Genomic DNA, 21,649 nt, shown 5'->3' with positions numbered 1-21,649 from the left:
TTTGCTCTCTCTGTTAACACTCTTTGCTCTCTCTCTGTTAACACTCTGCTCTCTCTCTGTTCACACTCTCTGCTCTCTCTCTGTTCACACTCTCTGCTCTCTCTCTGTTCACACTCTGCTCTCTCTGTTCACTCTCTGCTCTCTCTGTTCACACTCTGCTCTCTCTGTTCACACTCTGCTCTCTCTGTTCACACTCTGCTCTCTCTGTTCACACTCTGCTCTCTGTTCACTCTGCTCTCTGTTCACACTCTCTGTTCACACTCTCTGTTCACACTCTCTGTTCACTCTGCTCTCTCTGTTCACTCTGCTCTCTCTGTTCACACTCTTTTCACTCTGCTCTCTCTGTTCACACTCTTTTCACTCTGCTCTCTCTGTTCACACTCTCTGCTTTCTCTGTTCACACTCTCTGCTCTCTCTGCTCTCTCTGTTCACACTCTGCTCTCTCTGTTCACACTCTGCTCTCTCTGTTCACACTCTGCTCTCTCTGTTAACACACTCTGCTCTCTCTGTTAACACACTCTGCTCTCTCTGTTCACACTCTCTGCTCTCTCTGTTAACACTCTGCTCTCTCTGTTAACACTCTCTGCTCTCTCTGTTAACACTCTCTGCTCTCTCTGTTCACACTCTCTGCTTTCTCTGTTCACACTCTCTGCTTTCTCTGTTCACACTCTCTGCTTTCTCTGTTCACACTCTCTGCTTTCTCTGTTCACACTCTCTGCTCTCTCTGCTCTCTCTGTTCACACTCTGCTCTCTCTGTTCACACTCTGCTCTCTCTGTTCACACTCTGCTCTCTCTGTTCACACTCTGCTCTCTCTGTTCACTCTCTGCTCTCTCTGTTCACACTCTGCTCTCTCTGTTCACACTCTGCTCTCTCTGTTCACACTCTGCTCTCTCTGTTCACACTCTGCTCTCTCTGTTCACACTCTGCTCTCTCTGTTCACACTCTGCTCTCTCTGTTCACTCTCTGCTCTCTCTGTTCACTCTCTGCTCTCTCTGTTCACTCTCTGCTCTCTCTGTTCACTCTCTGCTCTCTCTGTTCACTCTCTGCTCTCTCTGTTCACACTCTGCTCTCTCTGTTCACACTCTGCTCTCTCTGTTCACACTCTGCTCTCTCTGTTCACACTCTCTGTTCACTCTTTGCTCTCTCTGTTCACTCTCTCTGTTCACACTCTCTGTTCACTCTGCTCTCTCTGTTCACACTCTGCTCTCTCTGTTCACACTCTCTGTTCACTCTGCTCTCTCTGTTCACTCTGCTCTCTCTGTTCACACTCTCTGTTCACTCTGCTCTCTCTGTTCACACTCTCTGCTCTCTCTGTTCACTCTCTGCTCTCTCTGTTCACTCTCTCTGTTCACACTCTCTGTTCACTCTGCTCTCTGTTCACACTCTCTGCTCTCTCTGTTCACACTCTGCTCTCTCTGTTCACACTCTGCTCTCTCTGTTCACACTCTGCTCTCTCTGTTCACACTCTGCTCTCTCTGTTCACACTCTGCTCTCTCTGTTCACACTCTGCTCTCTCTGTTCACACTCTGCTCTCTCTGTTCACACTCTGCTCTCTCTGTTCACACTCTGCTCTCTCTGTTCACACTCTGCTCTCTCTGTTCACACTCTGCTCTCTCTGTTCACACTCTGCTCTCTCTGTTCACACTCTGCTCTCTCTGTTCACACTCTCTGCTCTCTCTCTGTTCACACTCTCTGCTCTCTCTCTGTTCACTCTCTGCTCTCTCTCTGTTCACACTCTCTGCTCTCTCTGTTCACACTCTCTGCTCTCTCTGTTCACTCTCTGCTCTCTCTGTTCACTCTCTGCTCTCTCTGTTCACACTCTGCTCTCTCTGTTCACACTCTGCTCTCTCTGTTCACTCTGCTCTCTGTTCACACTCTGCTCTCTCTGTTCACTCTGCTCTCTGTTCACTCTGCTCTCTCTGTTCACTCTGCTCTCTCTGTTCACACTCTCTGCTCTCTCTGTTCACACTCTCTGTTCACTCTGCTCTCTCTGTTCACACTCTCTGTTCACACTCTCTGCTCTCTCTGTTCACACTCTGCTCTCTCTGTTCACACTCTGCTCTCTCTGTTCACACTGCTCTCTCTGTTCACTCTTTGCTCTCTCTGTTCACTCTTTGCTCTCTCTGTTAACACTCTTTGCTCTCTCTGTTCACACTCTCTGTTCACTCTGCTCTCTCTGTTCACTCTGCACTCTCTGTTCACACTCTCTGTTCACTCTTTGCTCTCTGTTCACTCTCTCTGTTCACACTCTCTGTTCACTCTGCTCTCTCTGTTCACACTCTGCTCTCTCTGTTCACACTCTCTGTTCACTCTGCTCTCTCTGTTCACTCTGCTCTCTCTGTTCACACTCTCTGTTCACACTCTCTGTTCACTCTGCTCTCTCTGTTAACACTCTCTGCTCTCTCTGTTAACACTCTCTGCTCTCTCTGTTCACTCTCTGCTCTCTCTGTTCACTCTGCTCTCTGTTCACACTCTCTGTTCACTCTGCTCTCTGTTCACACTCTCTGTTCACTCTGTTCACACTCTGCTCTCTCTGTTCACACTCTGCTCTCTCTGTTCACACTCTGCTCTCTCTGTTCACACTCTGCTCTCTCTGTTCACACTCTGCTCTCTCTGTTAACACTCTTTGCTCTCGCTCTGTTAACACTCTGCTCTCTCTCTGTTCACACTCTCTGCTCTCTCTCTGTTCACACTCTGCTCTCTCTGTTCACACTCTCTGCTCTCTCTGTTCACACTCTCTGCTCTCTCTGTTCACACTCTCTGCTCTCTCTGTTCACACTCTGCTCTCTCTGTTCACACTCTGCTCTCTCTGTTCACTCTGCTCTCTGTTCACACTCTGCTCTCTCTGTTCACACTCTCTGTTCACTCTGCTCTCTCTGTTCACTCTGCTCTCTCTGTTCACTCTGCTCTCTCTGTTCACTCTGCTCTCTCTGTTCACTCTGCTCTCTCTGTTCACACTCTCTGCTCTCTCTGTTCACACTCTCTGTTCACTCTGCTCTCTCTGTTCACACTCTCTGCTTTCTCTGTTCACACTCTCTGCTCTCTCTGCTCTCTCTGTTCACACTGCTCTCTCTGTTCACACTCTGCTCTCTCTGTTCACACTCTGCTCTCTCTGTTCACACTCTGCTCTCTCTGTTCACTCTTTGCTCTCTCTGTTAACACTCTTTGCTCTCTCTGTTAACACTCTTTGCTCTCTCTGTTCACACTCTCTGTTCACTCTGCTCTCTCTGTTCACTCTGCACTCTCTGTTCACACTCTCTGTTCACTCTTTGCTCTCTCTGTTCACTCTCTCTGTTCACACTCTCTGTTCACTCTGCTCTCTCTGTTCACACTCTGCTCTCTCTGTTCACACTCTCTGTTCACTCTGCTCTCTCTGTTCACTCTGCTCTCTCTGTTCACACTCTCTGTTCACACTCTCTGTTCACTCTGCTCTCTCTGTTCACACTCTCTGTTCACTCTGCTCTCTCTGTTCACACTCTCTGCTCTCTCTGTTCACTCTGCTCTCTCTGTTCACTCTGCTCTCTCTGTTCACACTCTCTGTTCACTCTGCTCTCTCTGTTCACTCTCTGCTCTCTGTTCACTCTCTCTGTTCACACTCTCTGTTCACTCTGCTCTCTGTTCACACTCTCTGTTCTCTCTGTTCACACTCTGCTCTCTCTGTTCATACTCTGCTCTCTCTGTTCACACTCTGCTCTCTCTGTTCACACTCTGCTCTCTCTGTTCACACTCTCTGTTCACTCTGCTCTCTCTGTTCACACTCTCTGCTTTCTCTGTTCACACTCTCTGCTCTCTCTGCTCTCCCTGTTCACACTCTGCTCTCTCTGTTCACACTCTGCTCTCTCTGTTCACTCTGCTCTCTCTGTTCACACTCTGCTCTCTCTGTTCACACTCTGCTCTCTCTGTTCACACTCTGCTCTCTCTGTTCACTCTTTGCTCTCTCTGTTAACACTCTTTGCTCTCTCTGTTAACACTCTTTGCTCTCTCTGTTAACTCTCTGCTCTCTCTCTGTTCACACTCTCTGCTCTCTCTCTGTTCACACTCTGCTCTCTCTGTTCACACTCTCTGCTCTCTCTGTTCACTCTGCTCTCTCTGTTCACACTCTGCTCTCTCTGTTCACACTCTGCTCTCTCTGTTCACACTCTGCTCTCTCTGTTCACACTCTGCTCTCTCTGTTCACTCTGCTCTCTGTTCACACTCTCTGTTCACTCTGCTCTCTCTGTTCACTCTGCTCTCTTTGTTCACTCTGCTCTCTCTGTTCACACTCTCTGCTCTCTCTGTTCACACTCTCTGTTCACTCTGCTCTCTCTGTTCACACTCTCTGCTTTCTCTGTTCACACTCTCTGCTCTCTCTGCTCTCTCTGCTCTCTCTGTTCACACTCTCTGCTCTCTCTGTTCACACTCTCTGTTCACACTCTCTGTTCTCTCTGCTCTCTGTGCTCTCTGCTCTGTGTGCTCTCTGCTCTGTGTGCTCTCTGCTCTGTGCGCTCTCTTAGTCTCTGTTTTCTCTCTGTTCTTCCGCTCTCTGCTTTCTTACACATCTCTGTTCACACTGTTCTCTCTCTGCTCTCTCTGACCCTCCCTTCTCACTCTGTTCTCTCTCCCCCTCTCACTCGTTTTCTGTGTTTTGTCAAAGAGCACAGCTTTAATTGGCTGCTGAATTGCCAGCTTTCAGATTATAACAGCTCTCTCTAAGCTCGCTGACTCTCTCTAATATGGCATTTCTTTCTCCACTGCTAGATTTAACCTAACCTTCTTAGATGTACTTATTTATTTGTGTCGCCTGCCCAATAGGCTACTTTTGTATTGGATTGATTAAGAAAGATTGAACCAACTAATTTCCTTCAGGATTTTATAGACTTGTTCTTAACACATAAATTAATAAAGATAAGAGGTCGTACAAACTAAGAGGACTCTGCCCCAGTTATTCTATATGCATGGGAAGTCGTTTTTGTATTTAGTTTATAGATATAGCATTGCTGCTTGGTAGATTATCAAATGGATAACTGAATGAATGTATGTGGCATTTATGTCTGCTGTTTGGTGTCTGCTTGTCCTCTGCTCTCACACAGAGAAACAGTCCTGTCCTCTTGATAACATCTCAGAGTGGAATCAGTCCTCCCTCTGTCACAAAAGCCAGTGCAACTACAAACTCCCCCAATCTGTTAAGACTCACTCTGAATTCAATTCATCTTCTCTCTCCTATCTCTTTACCAATCCCTCTCTCGCCCACACCTCTGTCTCCTACATACATAGGTTCGTAATTTGATCCCCCTGTTGCACGATAACTTAGTGTATTTGTGGTTTAAAAAGGCTTCTACAGTTTGTAATTTCCACTTTTAAATTTGACTTGATTTTCCCTTACTAAAAATGTACTGCTACAAAATAGTTCACACACAATTCACATTTCCTGTTGCTGTTTGATTATTTTCCTGCTGTAGGAGACTGGCTCAAATGAAGATCCTACATCTGAATTTTCTTTCTCCCTCGCTGGTCTCTACTCTGGTCTCTACTCTCCACCTTTCTGTGGATCCACCTCTCTATTTCCCTGACTTGAATGAATGCGGTGTTGAGTGGCATCCTTCCTCAACGACGATACTTCCTCTTCTCTCAGGCAAGCCGCTCACCTTACCCACTCCGGCTCCGCTCAGTCTCGCTTCCCACAATCAGCCCCAGAGGCGGACACCTCCTCCCGCCTCTCTCTCCCTCCCTCCACAGGCTCTGTGTAAACACAAGGGTTTAACCCTTACTCCTCGCTTTCTCTGGGCGAGCGAAACACTCCTGTCTGTCTACACACCTGCATTTCCAGCTAATAGGCCTATTTGTAATAGGTGTTTTGGTGCACTACTCATGCGATCTGTCACACACCAGATATATCACCAACCCACACATTCAGCTGCCACGTATGCACTCTTATCAAACATAGACAAAGGTGTACATGGTGACAATGATTTACATACTGACCGTCAGGATGCCATTGGGGCTTGAGTCTCTTTGACTGTTGTTTTGTGTTACGGGTCCCTTATGCTATTTTTTGCATAGGGACAATTAAATGTTATTGCCAATCTTTTTTTATTTACTAATACTGCCGTTTTGTTATAAAGGTGACAGTATAGCACAGATTACCATGTCGTAGACAACCCCCTAGTAACGGTTTCAAACATGAACGTCTAACAGAATGCACAAGTTGCCACACAACGTCGTCCCTTCCCACCCTCATTCAACCCAACGTGCACCCTCTCACTCACCCAGCCCTCGTCGTCGTGCAGGTTCTCCCAAAGCCTTAAAGACTAATGGCCTAATCTCATTTCATTGAATCTGTCTAGAGGAAGGGCTGGAGGAAGGGCTGGAGGAAGGGCTAGAGGCCACCCAACAGTCTTGATTAATAATATCTCTCTCTCTTTCACACACTTAGTTTCTGTGCCTGGCTCCAAAACTGTTCTTACCCTCCAGCTTTATCATTTGTAAAATAAAACCACACTATATTGTAATCTGTTTTACAAATGAAGAGGGGAGGAAAAGGGCTATTTGGTTGGATTTGGAGTGTTTCAATTTATCCAGGGTTGGGGCTTTTCATTTCTCAACACGCTACGTGTTGTAATTAAACGGGACACATTTAAACAGCTTAGGGTGATGAGTAAGATGGCGGTTAGATTTCTGTTCCTCAAAGGCTCCCTCAGACAGGGGTAAATAGCAATTTCTACTTTCTACGGCTTTGCTTTTCGAGTGAGAGACTGATTTTTGGGTTTTCTAGCTGCTTCTGGAGAAATCTAGACTAGATTCTGTGCTGTGTGGTTCTGTATCATATATTATTCTGCATTAAGGTAATGGGACCAACCTTTTACCATCTGGCCAGGTTTCCTAGTGGTTAAGATCGTTGGGCAAGTATGTTCCCTTGAGCAAGGCCCTTAACACTAATTGCTCCTGTAAGTCTCTCTGGATAAGAGCGTCTGCTAAATGACTGAAATGTCAATGTAGAAAAATGTGAACTTCAAGTCACTAGCAGATGTCTCTCTCTTGCTGTTCAGGTTGTTCTGGAGTGTATTCTAAAGAAGGACCTGGTCTACAACAAGGTCAACCCCATATTTCACCATTGGAGGATCAACGACAAAAAGTTTGGCCTGACCTTCCAGAGTCCTGCAGACGCCAGGGCCTTTGATAGAGGGATCCGCAGGGCCATCGAGGACATCAACCAAGGTGGGTTAGGAAGGACCCCTGAGCTTCAGTCCACCTCAGTATAGTCTCACCTCACAGAACATATGCTTTTGTAGACTCCTTGCCTCTGACATTATGCCTGTGTTCATATTAATTTGTGTGTGTTGGTTTCTGTGTGTGTCATTGTGTGTTGTTCTATGTCTGACATGTAATGGTTGGCCTGTTCTCCTGGTGGTAGATGTATAGTGTTGATTAACTGTGATGACTCTTCCTGCTCCCGGCTCACTCACCTATGATTGGCTCTCCTATCTTATCTGTGCCAGCTGTCTAGGACATAAGGGCACCACTTCCTGTACAGACTGACAAGCCCGTGCCCAGACAGTCGAGTCAGAGGATAGGTCTACAAGCTGAGGGACACCTTTAGGTCAGGATAGGGGCCGTCTGGAATTTGGAGTTCAGGCTTTAAGGTACAGATGTAGGATAACTCTTTTGTTGAGAATTTTCCTGCACCGCAGGTAATGCATATGAGCTTTGTGATTTACATAAATACACTAACAGTAATATCAACATTATTGCACTTTTCATGTAGCCTAATTTTAGTCAGCTAATTGCCGTACTACAGGTCAAGCAACATTATCCACTAAATGTTACAATCCTGTTGCTGCAGGAATATTTTTCTGTGGAATAGGCTAGCTGGAGTTTGGGCAAAGTTAACCTGTTTGGAGATAACCTGAAGCTAGGTTAACCTGTTTGGAGATGAGCTGAAGCTAGGTTAACCTGGTAGGTGATGAGCTGAAGCTAGGTTAACCTGGTTGGAGATGGGCTGAAGCTAGGTTAACCTGGTTGGAGATGGGCTGAAGCTAGGCTAACCAGGTTGGAGATGGGCTGAAGCTAGCCTGGTTGGAGATGGGCTGAAGCTAGGCTAACCTGTTTGGAGATGGGCTGAAGCTAGGCTAACCTGTTTGGAGATGGGCTGAAGCTAGGCTAACCTGGTTGGAGATGGGCTGAAGCTAACCTGGTTGGAGATGGGCTGAAGCTAGGCTAACCTGTTTGGAGATGGGCTGAAGCTAGGCTAACCTGGTTGGAGATAAGCTGGGCTCTGCTAGGTTAACCTGGTTGGAGATGAGCTGAAGCTAGGTTAACCTGTTTGGAGATGAGCTGAAGCTAGGCTAACCTGGTTGGAGATGAGCTGAAGCTAGGCTAACCTGGTTGGAGATGAGCTGGGATCTGCTAGGTTAACCTGGTTGGAGATGAGCTGGGCTCTGCTAGGTTAACCTGGTTGGAGATGAGCTGAAGCTAGGTTAACCTGGTTGGAGATGAGCTGGGCTCTGCTAGGTTAACCTGTTTGGAGATGAGCTGAAGCTAGGTTAACCTGTTTGGAGATGAGCTGAAGCTAGGCTAACCTGGTTGGAGATGAGCTGGGATCTGCTAGGTTAACCTGGTTGGAGATGAGCTGAAGCTAGGTTAACCTGGTTGGAGATGAGCTGGGCTCTGCTAGGTTAACCTGGTTGGAGATGAGCTGGGCTCTGCTAGGTTAACCTGGTTGGAGATGAGCTGAAGCTAGGTTAACCTGTTTGGAGATGAGCTGGGCTCTGCTAGGTTAACCTGGTTGGAGATGAGCTGAAGCTAGGTTAACCTGGTTGGAGATGAGCTGAAGCTAGGCTAACCTGGTTGGAGATGAGCTGAAGCTAGGCTAACCTGGTTGGAGATGAGCTGAAGCTAGGTTAACCTGGTTGGAGATGAGCTGGGATCTGCTAGGTTAACCTGGTTGGAGATGAGCTGAAGCTAGGTTAACCTGGTTGGAGATGAGCTGGGATCTGCTAGGTTAACCTGGTTGGAGATGAGCTGAAGCTAGGTTAACCTGGTTGGAGATGAGCTGAAGCTAGGTTAACCTGGTTGGAGATGAGCTGGGATCTGCTAGGTTAACCTGGTTGGAGATGAGCTGAAGCTAGGTTAACCTGGTTGGAGATGGGCTGAGGCTAGTCTACGTTAACCTGGTTGGAGATGGGCTGAAGTTGATACAACATCTTGGGGCTCTGTTACGCATTTCCAGCAGAGGTAGTGCCAGAGGTAGCAAAGTCATCCAATTAGCAGGAGAGCCGCCAGCTCAGCAATCTGCCATCCAGCCTCCTAGTCTGCGTTACTCAAGACTAGAACCTAGCCTGGGCTCTACTGTATCTCATCCAGCCTCATGCCCTGCGTTACTCAAGACTAGAACCTAGCCTGGGCTCTACTGTATCTCATCCAGCCTCATGCCCTGCGTTACTCAAGACTAGAACCTAGCCTGGGCTCTACTGTATCTCATCCAGCCTCCTGCCCTGCGTTACTCAAGACTAGAACCTAGCCTGGGCTCTACTATATCTCATCCAGCCTCCTGCCCTGCGTTACTCAAGACTAGAACCTAGCCTTTTATCTCTGTATCTCATCCAGGCCTTGGCCCTGTAGACATGTGTTACTTAAGACTAGAACCTAGCCTGGGCTCTACTGTATCTCATCCAGGCCTTGGCCCTGTAGACATGTTACTTAAGACTAGAACCTAGCCTGGGCTCTACTGTATCTCCTCCGGTCCTCTGCCCTGTAGACCTGTGTTACTTAAGACTAGAACCTAGCCTGGGCTCTACTGTATCTCCTCCGGTCCTCTGCCCTGTAGACCTGTGTTACTTAAGACTAGAACCTAGCCTGGGCTCTACTGTATCTCATCCAGGCCTTGGCCCTGTAGACCTGTGTTACTTAAGACTAGAACCTAGCCTGGGCTCTACTGTATCTCATCCAGGCCTTGGCCCTGTAGACATGCGTTACTTAAGACTAGAACCTAGCCTGGGCTCTACTGTATCTCATCCGGTCCTCTGCCCTGTAGACCTGTGTTACTTAAGACTAGAACCTAGCCTGGGCTCTACTGTATCTCCTCCAGGCCTTGGCCCTGTAGACCTGTGTTACTTAAGACTAGAACCTAGCCTGGGCTCTACTGTATCTCATCCAGGCCTTCGCCCTGTAGACATGTGTTACTTAAGACTAGAATCTAGCCTGGGCTCTACTGTATCTCATCCAGCCTCCTGCCCTGCGTTACTCAAGACTAGAACCTAGCCTGGGCTCTACTGCATCTCATCCAGCCTCCTGCCCTACGTTACTCAAGACTAGAACCTAGCCTGGGCTCTACTGTATCTCATCCAGGCCTTGGCCCTGTAGACATGCGTTACTTAAGACTAGAACCTAGCCTGGGCTCTACTGTATCTCATCCGGTCCTCTGCCCTGTAGACCTGTGTTACTTAAGACTAGAACCTAGCCTGGGCTCTACTGTATCTCCTCCAGGCCTTGGCCCTGTAGACCTGTGTTACTTAAGACTAGAACCTAGCCTGGGCTCTACTGTATCTCATCCAGGCCTTCGCCCTGTAGACATGTGTTACTTAAGACTAGAATCTAGCCTGGGCTCTACTGTATCTCATCCAGCCTCCTGCCCTGCGTTACTCAAGACTAGAACCTAGCCTGGGCTCTACTGCATCTCATCCAGCCTCCTGCCCTACGTTACTCAAGACTAGAACCTAGCCTGGGCTCTACTGTATGTCCTCCGGTCCTCTGCCCTGTAGACCTGTGGAGGAAACTGATGGGGTCTAACAACATGACAATTGTTTAAATTAATAAAGCACAATGGACTACACCAAAGAATCTTATAACTCTAGCTATGGATATTTTAGGTACGGATGATCAATACAAGCATATTAGCAGAATTAGCACAAAGGCCTATGGGAAAGGGAAGGAAAGGTGATATCTAGTCAGTTGCAGACCTGAATGCATTGAACTGAAATCTGTCTTCCAAATTGAACCTAACCCAATAATCAGAGAGGTGCGAGGGCTACCTTAATCGACATCATCATCAGTGCCCAGGGAGCATTTGTTGTTGGTGGTTAACTGCCTTGCTCACGGCAGATTTTTCCACCTTGCTGGCTAGGGGAGTCGAACCAGCAACCTTTTCGGTTACTCTACCAACTCTCTTAACTGCTAGGCTACCTGTCTTTGGTCTTGTTATCAGTCATGTGTTTATAATAAGACTGCTGCTTAGCTCTCAATGCCTGTTCTACTCCTCTCCTCTCTGTATCCTCTGATCTGTTCTAGCTTCCTCTGTTTTCCACCAGTGTTGTGTAATACCTCTTCTCCACACAGGCAGGTTCCTTTGTATTCCTGTTGCATCGCTCTGCTGCCGGACTGCAGTGTGTGTGTGTTCTTCTTAGTGTGTGTTTGAGTGTGTGGTGTGTCAGCCTTGCGGTCCTCTGTTGCCATGGGAACAGCGGACACATGGCCCAGGCAGCTCCGTGACCCAGCACTGGCAGAGTCGTCGCTGTCTCAACGTGCTATAGACAGACAGACGGCCTGGGTCTCACCGTAGCAGACTGACAGACAGGAACATGGATACCCACACGCTGTTCAATGCTCCAACAATATTCTTCGGTCTTCTCTAAACTAACGGAGAGAGACACAGACAGACGTAAAAAGCGGAGGCCTGGTTTCTCCTGCTGCCTGCCTGGCTCGTTTTAAATGAGGTCTTAGTTATCCTAATTAAGTGAACTGGGAGTCTTAAAAGAGCCTCTTGATGCCTCCGGTACAAACAGTTTCCTCTTCGTCCGTCCCAGTGGAAATGAGATAATATCTGTTTTCTACACTACTGCCAACATTTAACTTTGGACAAATTTATTTTCCCCAAGATTTCAGGATAAGCTTGTTTTAGACATGTTGCTAAGAGTCGGGTACGAGTTCAACAGTACGATTGACTTCGTATTCTTATCAGTACTTACTTGACATTAGGTGTCAGTAAATGTAACTTTCATGGCTTTTTAGCCTCGACTCGTTGCACTTTTACAAGTAGAGAGTCGATTTCATTAGGCCATGTGTCCTACTAACACAAAAACGCTTTCATTTACCTTTTAGCTGTTCTCGGGTGAATGGAAGTCTTTGCCAACCATACCTCCCTTAATGGCTTCTCTCTTTCCTCGATCACCAGTGACGTACTTGTGGGGAAGTCATTTTTAGGGACTTGGTGACGTGTTGCCATACTGTGTGTTATGAGAACTCTTTCTGTCTCTCTCTGTAGCTCACCTGTATCTGTAGCTGGAAGTCTTATTCAATATCTGATTTTATTATATCTTCTCTTTTCCAGGCTGTCCTGCGTTTGACGACTCGGACTCTCTTGAAGATGGATTACAGGTGAGTCCAAAGACTGGGGTCCTCATATTCTCCATGTACTTGTTTCTCTATTTGCTAGCACTGAGGTTTGCTGTAGGACTAACTCCACTTCTCACAAGTCTAGTGTGTGTTTGAGTTCTCTTGCTGGTGCTTGAATCTAGGAAGCAGGGAAGAGGGAAATCTGTACTGCTTCAGGCCCTTCTGTCTTCTACTCTGCCAGTTGTCTTTAGGATTTGAGTCTGTTTGAACAGCCAGGGCCTTACCTTACCTTCCTTTGCTGGGGAGTTGTCGAGTGTGCCCACGGCTTAGGTGTGTGCATCTGTCATCTGGTCAAAACTGATACCTGGGGGAACCCAATTGTGTAAAAATAATTGCGTGGATTATCGGAAGCCACTTGTATTTACTCATGTTCCTCGTCTGTTAATAGATTGAGCTGTGCTCAGGCGTATTGTTGGTAAGCTGATAAAGGAGTTGGTTATCACTTTGTCCTCTTCAGTCTGAGCTTTCACAAGCTACAGGTGCGGTTAGAAAGGTTTTCTCAATCTGAACAAGAGGGAGTACAGGTATATGACTACACACCCAAGTTGATTTTGTGGTGTAGAAACAACACGGCTCCTTAACACTTCAAGTAGAAAACCCCATCAGATTTGTGACACGATGGTACAATGTGTGGTATTTATACCGTGGATTGATGGCAGCATTCGCGCAAAACTGAAAGTGCGAACCACTGCTTTTAACCAGGGCAAGATGACCGGAAACATGACCGATTACAAACAGTGTAGCTATTCCCTCCGCAAGGCAATCAAGCAAGCTAAGCGTCAGTATAGAGACAAAGTAGAGTCGCAATTCAACGGCTCAGACATAAGATGTATGTGGCAGGGTCTACAGTCAATCACGGATTACAAAAAGAAAACCAGCCCCGTCGCGGACCAGGATGTCTCCCAGACAGACTAAACAACTTCTTTGCTTGCTTTGAGGACAATACAGTGCCACTGACACGGCCCGCTACCAAAACCTGTGGACTCTCTTTCACTGCAGCCGACGTGAGTAAAACATTTAAACGCGTTAACCCTCGCAAGGCTGCAGGCCCAGACGGCATCCCCAGCCACGTCCTCAGAGCATGCGCAAACCAGCTGGCTGGTGTGTTTATGGACATATTCAATCAATCCTTATCCCAGTCTGCTGTTCCCACATGCTTCAAGAGGGCCACCATTGTTCCTGTTCCCAAGAAAGCTAAGGTAACTGAGCTAAACAACTACCGCCCCATAGCACTCACTTCCGTCATCATGAAGTGCTTTGAGAGACTAGTCAAGGACCATATCACCCCCACCCTACCTGACACCCTAGACCCACTCCAATTTGCTTACCGCCCCAATAGGTCCACAGACGACGCAATCTTAACCACACTGCACACTGCCCTAACCCATCTGGACAAGAGGAATACCTATGTGAGAATGCTGTTCATCAAATACAGCTCAGCATTTAAACACCATAGTACCCTCCAAACTCATCATCAACCCTGGGTATCGACCCCGCCCTGTGCAACTGGGTACTCGACTTCCTGACGGGCCGCCCCCAGGTGGTGAGGGTAGGTAACAACATCTCCACCCCGCTGATCCTCAACACTGGGGCCCCACAAAGGTGCGTTCTGAGCCCTCTCCTGTACTCCCTGTTCATCCACGACTGCGTGGCCACGCACGCCTCTAACTCAATCATCAAGATTGCAGACGACACTACAGTGGTAGGCTTGATTACCAACAACGACCAGACGGCCTACAGGGAGGTGGTGAGGGCCCTCGGAGTGTGGTGTCAGGAAAATAACCTCACACGCAACGTCAACAAAACAAAGGAGATGATCGTGGACTTCAGGAAACAGCAGAGGGAGCACCCCCCTATCCACATCAACGGGACAGTAGTGGAGAGAATACAAAGTTTTATGTTCCTCGGCGTACACATCACAGACAAACTGAATTGGTCCACCCACACAGACAGCGTGGTGAAGAAGGTGCAGCAGCGCCTCTTCAACCTCAGGAGGCTGAAGAATTTCGGCTTGTCACCAAAAGCACAAATTTTACAGATGCACAATTGAGAGCATCCTGTCGTGCTGTATCACCGCCTGGTACGGCAACTGCTCCGCCCACAACCGTAAGGCTCTCCAGAGGGTAGTGAGGTCTGCACAACGCATCACCTTGGGCAAATTACCTGCCCTCCAGGACACCTACACCACCCGATGTTACAGGAAGGCATAAAGATCATCAAGGACAACAACAACCCGAGCCACTGCCTGTTCACTCCACTATCATCCAGAAGGCGAGGTCAGTACAGGTGCATCAAAGCAGGGACCGAGAGACTGAAAAACAGCTTATATCTCAAGGCCATCAGACTGTTAAACAGCCACCACCAACATTGAGTGGCTGCTGCCAACATACTGACTCAACTCCAGCCACTTTAATAATGGAAAAATTGATGTACAAAATGTATCACTAGCCACTTTAAACAATGCCACTTAATATAATGTTTACATACCCTACATTATTCATCTCATATGTATATACTGTACTCTATACCATCTACTGCATCTTGCCATCTTTATGTAATACATGTATCACTAGCCACTTTAAACAATGCCACTTTTATATGTTTACATACCCTACATTACTCATCTCATATGTATATACTGAACTCTATGCCATCTACTGCATCTTGACGATGCCGTTCTGTATCATCACTCATTCATATATTTGTATGTACATATTCTTCATCCCTTTACACTTGTGTGTATAAGGTAGTTGTGGTGAAATTGTTAGATTACTCGTTGGTTATTACTGCATTGTCGGAACTGGAAGCACAAGCATTTTGCTACACTCGCTTTAACATCTGCTAACCATGTGTATGTGACAAATAAAATGTGATTCGATTTGATATTTGCTAAGTATACATGGCAAACTGAACCCCTTAAAGAAAGTCCTTGTTTCAGAAGACCTGCCAAGCCAATCATTTAGTAGCTCCTGCTGTTCTTTAGTTCAGTATTTGTGAGTTTTGTGTCCATCAGTGACCCGGTGGCTGGGCTGCAGTCACCTTTGACCCCTCAGTATCTGACCTCATTCACTGAGTGGAGTAGAGAAGGTCAGAGGGCGTGAGAGGGAGGGGGAATCTGTTCATGTGGAGAGCAGCATTGTTGCTAAGCAGCAGAAGAGCAGGTGGTGGGAGGAAAGGGGGGGGGGTTCAGTGAGTGAGCAACTGAGGGTGTCGCCATGGTAATTTGGCATCCGAGTGTTGCGGTCTGTGACCTGAGCTACACGGACGAGAAACCGTGAGGCTAGTCACTCTAACACCAAGCCACCCAGCTAGAGAGAGAGAACGAACGCTCCACTTAAATGCCACCACACAATGTGTGACATTAGCCTGCACCTCTTCATAATTTAACACGTTCCAGCCTTGGCTGCATCACAGAATATGACTCCAATGATGAGAACTGTGTACACAGACAAAACATTTGTTCAGAGTTTTTTGTTCAGTTTCATTTATTCATCAAAGGTCTGACATGAATTGATTTAGTTGAAAGTGACCTTGTGCTGTAGCCCAGCCGAGAGCCATGAGATGAGTCACTTTGACATGGGCTGGAGGGCACTCTGGAGCCTCGTTTGGGCCTGTATTGGATTTAGCCTAGTCTTTCTCTACATAAGCTGGACTGGCCTAGTGACATGTCTGCCAAGTAGTGTTTTGGGAGGGATGTCTGGTTTTCCCCTTTATAATCTGAAGCTCTGAGCCCATGCAGACATCTTGGTTTCTGGAACCTCTTAACCTGCTGTGTGTGTAGCGTGTAGGACCCTCTTATCAGCCCACATCCTGCCCAGCAAGGGGTTCAGCACCCCCACCAAAACGCCACAGTCTTCCTCTCACCACGACACTGCACACTCCACAGCCAGTCACACACATGTATAATCACACAGTCGACACATACATACACACTCAAAGGCTGACATACTGCACAAATTGCATACACCCTCCACCCTCCTTGCAGAACCCTGTTTAGGTGCAACATTTGACAGGTGTTTGAGAACGCAAAACCACATCTGTTTTGTACTGCACGATATCCGCTGAGGGGGATGGATGAGCCTCTCTCCATCTTAAAAAGATATAGGACTTGTAGAAATTTAGTGTTTGGTGCGATTTGATCTCAACCAAGTATTTGAGAGGAGGTGGGGTGCCATAGTCCTGGAGAGATTAAACAAGTAAACCCCAAATGTGGGTCAAATGGCACCTGGCATGTTCTAGTCTGGTTGTTTGGTTGAGGAGAAAGCGTACAGGAGAGAAGCCCCAGTAGAATCCTTGTAGAGCAGGGCTGAGCAGCATTACGAGGTTGCATTCTAGGGATGAGTCATCATCTGTAACACTGAAGAACTCATACACAATCCCACTCTCTACCCTCCTCCTCTCTCCCTCTCTAACACACATCTGAATTCCTTTTTCTTGGGATGCTTCACAATGAAATGATGTGAACAGGCAGATGCTTGGACCTGGGAGTCTTTGAGTCACTGATACAACGCACAAACAGCAGGCCAGCCCCTTCCCCTGTGTGAGCCTGCGAGGGTGGAACCGCATGGAGCTCGTATGTTGGTCCTGAGCCAGGTCACCCCCCACCACCTCCACATCTCTGGGGTCAGATCGGAACCAGATTGGCACCCACGCATGCCTTTTGAATGGAGGGGCTCAGCACAGAGCTTTAAAAGGAAGCCCAAGTCTGGTTCCAATTTCATCCCCCTAACCCCCTCTCTCGCTCTTTCTCACACACACACACACACACACACACACACACACACACACACACACACACACACACACACACACACACACACACACACACACACACACACACACACACACACACAGCTGTCATCTGGCATTTTAAATTCTGGCCTGCATTTCTCCAGCTGGAGTTGGTTTATGACATTCCCTCAGCAGATTTGTTGGCTGTGCTCTCTCTCTCACACACATGCATACACACTCACGTATGCATATGCTCACATACACACACTTTTTTATTTTTCCCTGTTCTGTTCTTTCTCTTCTTTCCCCTCTCCTAATTCTGGCATTCCTGCTCAGACTGCTACACACACACACAGTATTTTAGCAGTCTGAGGGGGAGAGGAGGGTAAAAAGAGAAAGAAGGGGGGTGGGGGGGTCAAAGGAAGCATCTCTTAGCAACCACAGGACAGTAATTACTGTAGCAGCAGCTGGGAGCAAACCAGATTTCCGCTGTGTGTTAAAACACTGGCGTGGGCTACTTTACACACAGCACTGACTAACCAGAGCCAGCAGCCTCCTCCACACGCAGTCAGCAAGGCAGTGTGAGTGAGTGAGGCAGTGTGAGGCCTGAATGAGGAACGGTGTGTTTCTGCTTGTGTTTCAAATACAAAGTATATGCTTATCTGTGTGAGAATATGCATCTTTGTGTTACTGCGTATAAGTTTGTGTACCAATATGTGTGAGAGAATTTGTGTGTGGCTGTGTGTACGTGCGCAGATGCGAGCTCCATGCTTGTGTGAGTGCTGAAATGTGCTGGCCATCACTAAGAACTCACCATTAGGCCTGTTCTACCTCTCCGCCGTACCGGTTCTACCACTCCTCTCCTCCGCACCGGTTCTACCACTCCTCTCCTCCGCACCGGTTCTACCACTCCTCTCCTCCATACTGGTTCTACCTATCCTCTCCTCTATACCGGTTCTACCTATCCTCTCCTCCATACCGGTTCTACCTATCCTCTGCATCGGTTCTACCTATCCTCCGCACCGGTTCTACCTATCCTCCATACCGGTTCTACCTCTCCTCCGCACCGGTTCTACCTCTCTTCTCCTCCGCACCGGTTCTAGCTCAGAGCTCAGAGCTCATAGTCCATTGTCACCTAATAGGCTGGTGGGTGTATGTATACATGTATTTGTGTGTGTTAGAGTTCTCAACAGTAGTTGTCCAATACAGTTGACTAGGATTTGTCATCAATACCTCTACCTCTCCTCCGCACCGGTTCTACCTCTCCTCCGCACCGGTTCTACCTCTCCTCTCCTCTGGTTCTACCTCTCCTCCGCACCGGTTCTACCTCTCTTCTCCTCCGCACCGGTTCTAGCTCAGAGCTCATAGTCCATTGTTGTCACCTAATAGGCTGGTGGGTGTATGTATACATGTATTTGTGTGTGTTAGAGTTCTCAACAGTAGTTGTCCAATACAGTTGACTAGGATTTGTCATCAATAAAATGCCTGTGAAAACACATGGGAGGCTGAAAGGAACTCTTGAGTTCTCAACAGAAGGGGCTTGAGTCATCTCATATCACAGGCAAAGGCACAGGGAGAAATGTGTTCTCTGGGCGCTACCTGGTGGACAAGTGTGGGACAAATATAGTTAGAATATCGATGGTGTCTGTAGCTAATGTGAGTCAGTGATATGCTTCTTATACCTACTTGTGAATATAATAATGGTGTCTTGTATAATTAAGGTGAAATGTGAAAGATGAATGATATAGAAGTTTTGTCGTTGTGTTGCAGCCCCTGTGTGAGGCGCTGCCCTCCATCTGTACGCCAATGAAGGAGCCCTTTTCCCCCCTGAGTGTCCACAATGTGGTGTCCACAGAACCCTACCGGGGCTGCTACGTCCGCGCTCAGCCCTTTGACCAGTTTCCCTCCAGCAACCACCACTACCTGCCGCCTCAGGTCAGTACCAAACACCTCTAGACTGGAAGTCTTCACGGGTACAACAGACCTGGAATTCTAAGGTCCGACTTTTTATCTGTCAGCCAATTGCAACTCAATAAAACATAAGTTATGTCCAGCTAAAAGTGGTTCCCGCCACTCGCCTCACGTGCTCCTGCTGCTGAGGAGAGAGACAGACAGGGAGCGAGTGAAAGGAGCCTTGGCCTAGGCCATTGTTGATTGCGAAGATGGCCCTTTTAACCTCTAGTGACTCCCAAACCCGCATGCGGGAGCGTAATAATCGGCTGAAACTAATTAGCATAACGCAGCGGACATAAATATCCCTAGAAAATATTCCTATTCATGAAAACCACAAATGAAATATATTGAGACAGCTTAGCCTTTTGTTAATCACCCTGTCATCTCAGATTTTCTAAATATGCTTTACAGCCAACGCTAGACAAGCATTTGTGTAAGTAGCCTAGCATAGCATTATGCCTTGCTAGCAGCAGGCAACCTTGTCACGGAAATCAGAAAAGCAATCAAATTAAATCATTTACCTTTGATGAACTTCGGATGTTTTCACTCACGAGACTCCCAGGTAGATAGCCAAGTTCATCTTTTCCTAAAATATTATTTTTGTAGGCGAAACAGCTCCGTTTGTTCTTCACGTTTGGCTGAGAAATCGCCCGAAAAATATTCCAAATTAGCTCCATAATATCGACAGAAACATGGCAAACGTTGTTTGCAAAGGTGTTTTTCTAATATCTATTCGATAATATATCCGTTGGGACAATTAGTTTTTCTCTAGGACCGATTGGAGTAATGGCTACCTCTGTACTTTACGCGAGAATCTCTCTCGGAGCCCCCATGTGACCGCCTACGGCTATTCTTCAACAGAAATGCCTAAAACTACATCACAATGCTGTAGACACCTTGGGGGAATACGTAGAAAGCGTAAGCTCGTTGATGGTACATTCACAGTCAAATAGGGAGTCATTGGAACGCAGCGCTTTCAAAACCTGGGGCACTTCCGGATTGGATTTTTCTCAGGCGTTCGCTTGCAACATCAGTTCTGTTATACTCACAGACAATATCTTTACAGTTTTGGAAATTTTAGTGTTTTCTATCCAAAGCTGTCAATTATATGCATATTCTAGCATCTTGTCCTGACAAAATATCCCCTTTTAAAACTGGAACGTTTTTTTTTCTTCCAAAAATTAAAATACTGCCCCTAGAGTCGCAACAGTTTTTAATTGAAGTTAAGAGAGAGAGAGTATAGTGAAACGATGCCAACAAGGGGAGTGTTAAGTTTTAATGTTGTAGTGGACAAAGATGAGAAGAATGTTGATGTGGCCTAATGGACTCTGTGCAACTCGCTTTTTGGGTTTAATTTAATTTGGTGTTTATTATCATTTGTTTTATCATTGTAGACTTATTTATGAATGTAAACCAGTTCTTTAAATATGAAGAATTTTGTACTCCGTATTTTATTTTAAGATGGGTTAAAAGTAAGCATGTTATAAATGTATTCTATTGCTGTATGGGTAGGGAGGAGAGGAAGAACGGGTAGGGAGGAGAGGAAGAACGGGTAGGGAGGAGAGGAAGAACGGGTAGGGAGGAGAGGAAGAACGGGTAGGGAGGAGAGGAAGAACGGGTAGGGAGGAGAGGAAGAACGGGTAGGGAGGAGAGGAAGAACGGGTAGGGAGGAGAGGAAGAACGGGTAGGGAGGAGAGGAAGAACGGGTAGGGAGGAGAGGAAGAACGGGTAGGGAGGAGAGGAAGAACGGGTAGAGAGGAGAGGAAGAACGGGTAGAGAGGAGAGGAGAGGAAGAACGGGTAGAGAGGAGAGGAGAGGAAGAACGGGTAGAGAGGAGAGAAAGAAGGAGAGGAAGAAGGAGAGGAGAGGAAGAACGGGTAGGGAGAAAAAGATAAATAATTACACAAGGAATAAGTACACAGTACCGGGACAATGTGCAGGTGCTCGAGGTAACTGAGGTAGATATGTAAATATACAGTGCATTCAGAAAGTATTCAAAATTAGATTTCTGTATTTAAGGGGAGAGGAAGAAGGAGAGGGGAGGAGAGGAAGAAGGAGAGGGGAGGAGAGGAAGAAGGAGAGGGGAGGAGAGGAAGAAGGAGAGGGGAGGAGAGGAAGAACGAGGGAGAGGAAGAACGAGGGGAGAGGAAGAACGAGGGGAGAGGAAGAACGAGGGGAGAGGAAGAACGAGGGGAGAGGAAGAACGAGGGGAGAGGAAGAACGAGGGGAGAGGAAGAACGAGGGGAGAGGAAGAACGGGTAGAGGGGAGAGGAGAGGAAGAAGGAGAGGGGAGAGGAGAGGAAGAAGGAGAGGGGAGAGGAGAGGAAGAAGGAGAGGGGAGAGGAGAGGAAGAAGGAGAGGGGAGAGGAGAGGAAGAAGGAGAGGGGAGAGGAGAGGAAGAGGAGAGGGGAGAGGAGAGGAAGAAGGAGAGGGGAGAGGAGAGGAAAGGAGAGGGGAGGAGAGGAAGAAGAGGGGAGAGAGGAAGAAGGAGAGGGAGGAGAGGAAGAAGGAGAGGGGAGGAGAGGAAGAAGGAGAGGGGAGGAGAGGAAGGAGGAGAGGGGAGGAGAGGAAGGAGGAGAGGGGAGGAGAGGAAGGAGA

At 47.4% G+C, this 21,649-nt stretch overlaps 1 protein-coding gene across 2 annotated transcripts in view; it reads left to right on the top strand.

Annotated features, from left to right (window-relative positions):
* Positions 1 to 21,649, top strand: part of LOC109904184 (sprouty-related, EVH1 domain-containing protein 1-like) — a 95,808-nt gene that overhangs the window by 66,084 nt on the left and 8,075 nt on the right. For both annotated transcript variants that reach the window (XM_020501381.2, XM_031788018.1), the window contains exons 4-6: positions 7,027 to 7,195; positions 12,303 to 12,349; positions 18,869 to 19,033. In XM_020501381.2, the coding sequence (XP_020356970.1) occupies positions 7,027 to 7,195; positions 12,303 to 12,349; positions 18,869 to 19,033 (381 nt within the window). The remainder of the gene's footprint in view (positions 1 to 7,026; positions 7,196 to 12,302; positions 12,350 to 18,868; positions 19,034 to 21,649) is intronic.

The sequence above is a fragment of the Oncorhynchus kisutch genome, linkage group LG14 (genome assembly GCF_002021735.2).
Source record: "Oncorhynchus kisutch isolate 150728-3 linkage group LG14, Okis_V2, whole genome shotgun sequence".
Classification (NCBI taxonomy): Eukaryota; Metazoa; Chordata; class Actinopteri; order Salmoniformes; family Salmonidae; genus Oncorhynchus; species Oncorhynchus kisutch.
This window is presented reverse-complemented; position numbering and strand designations above follow the sequence as displayed.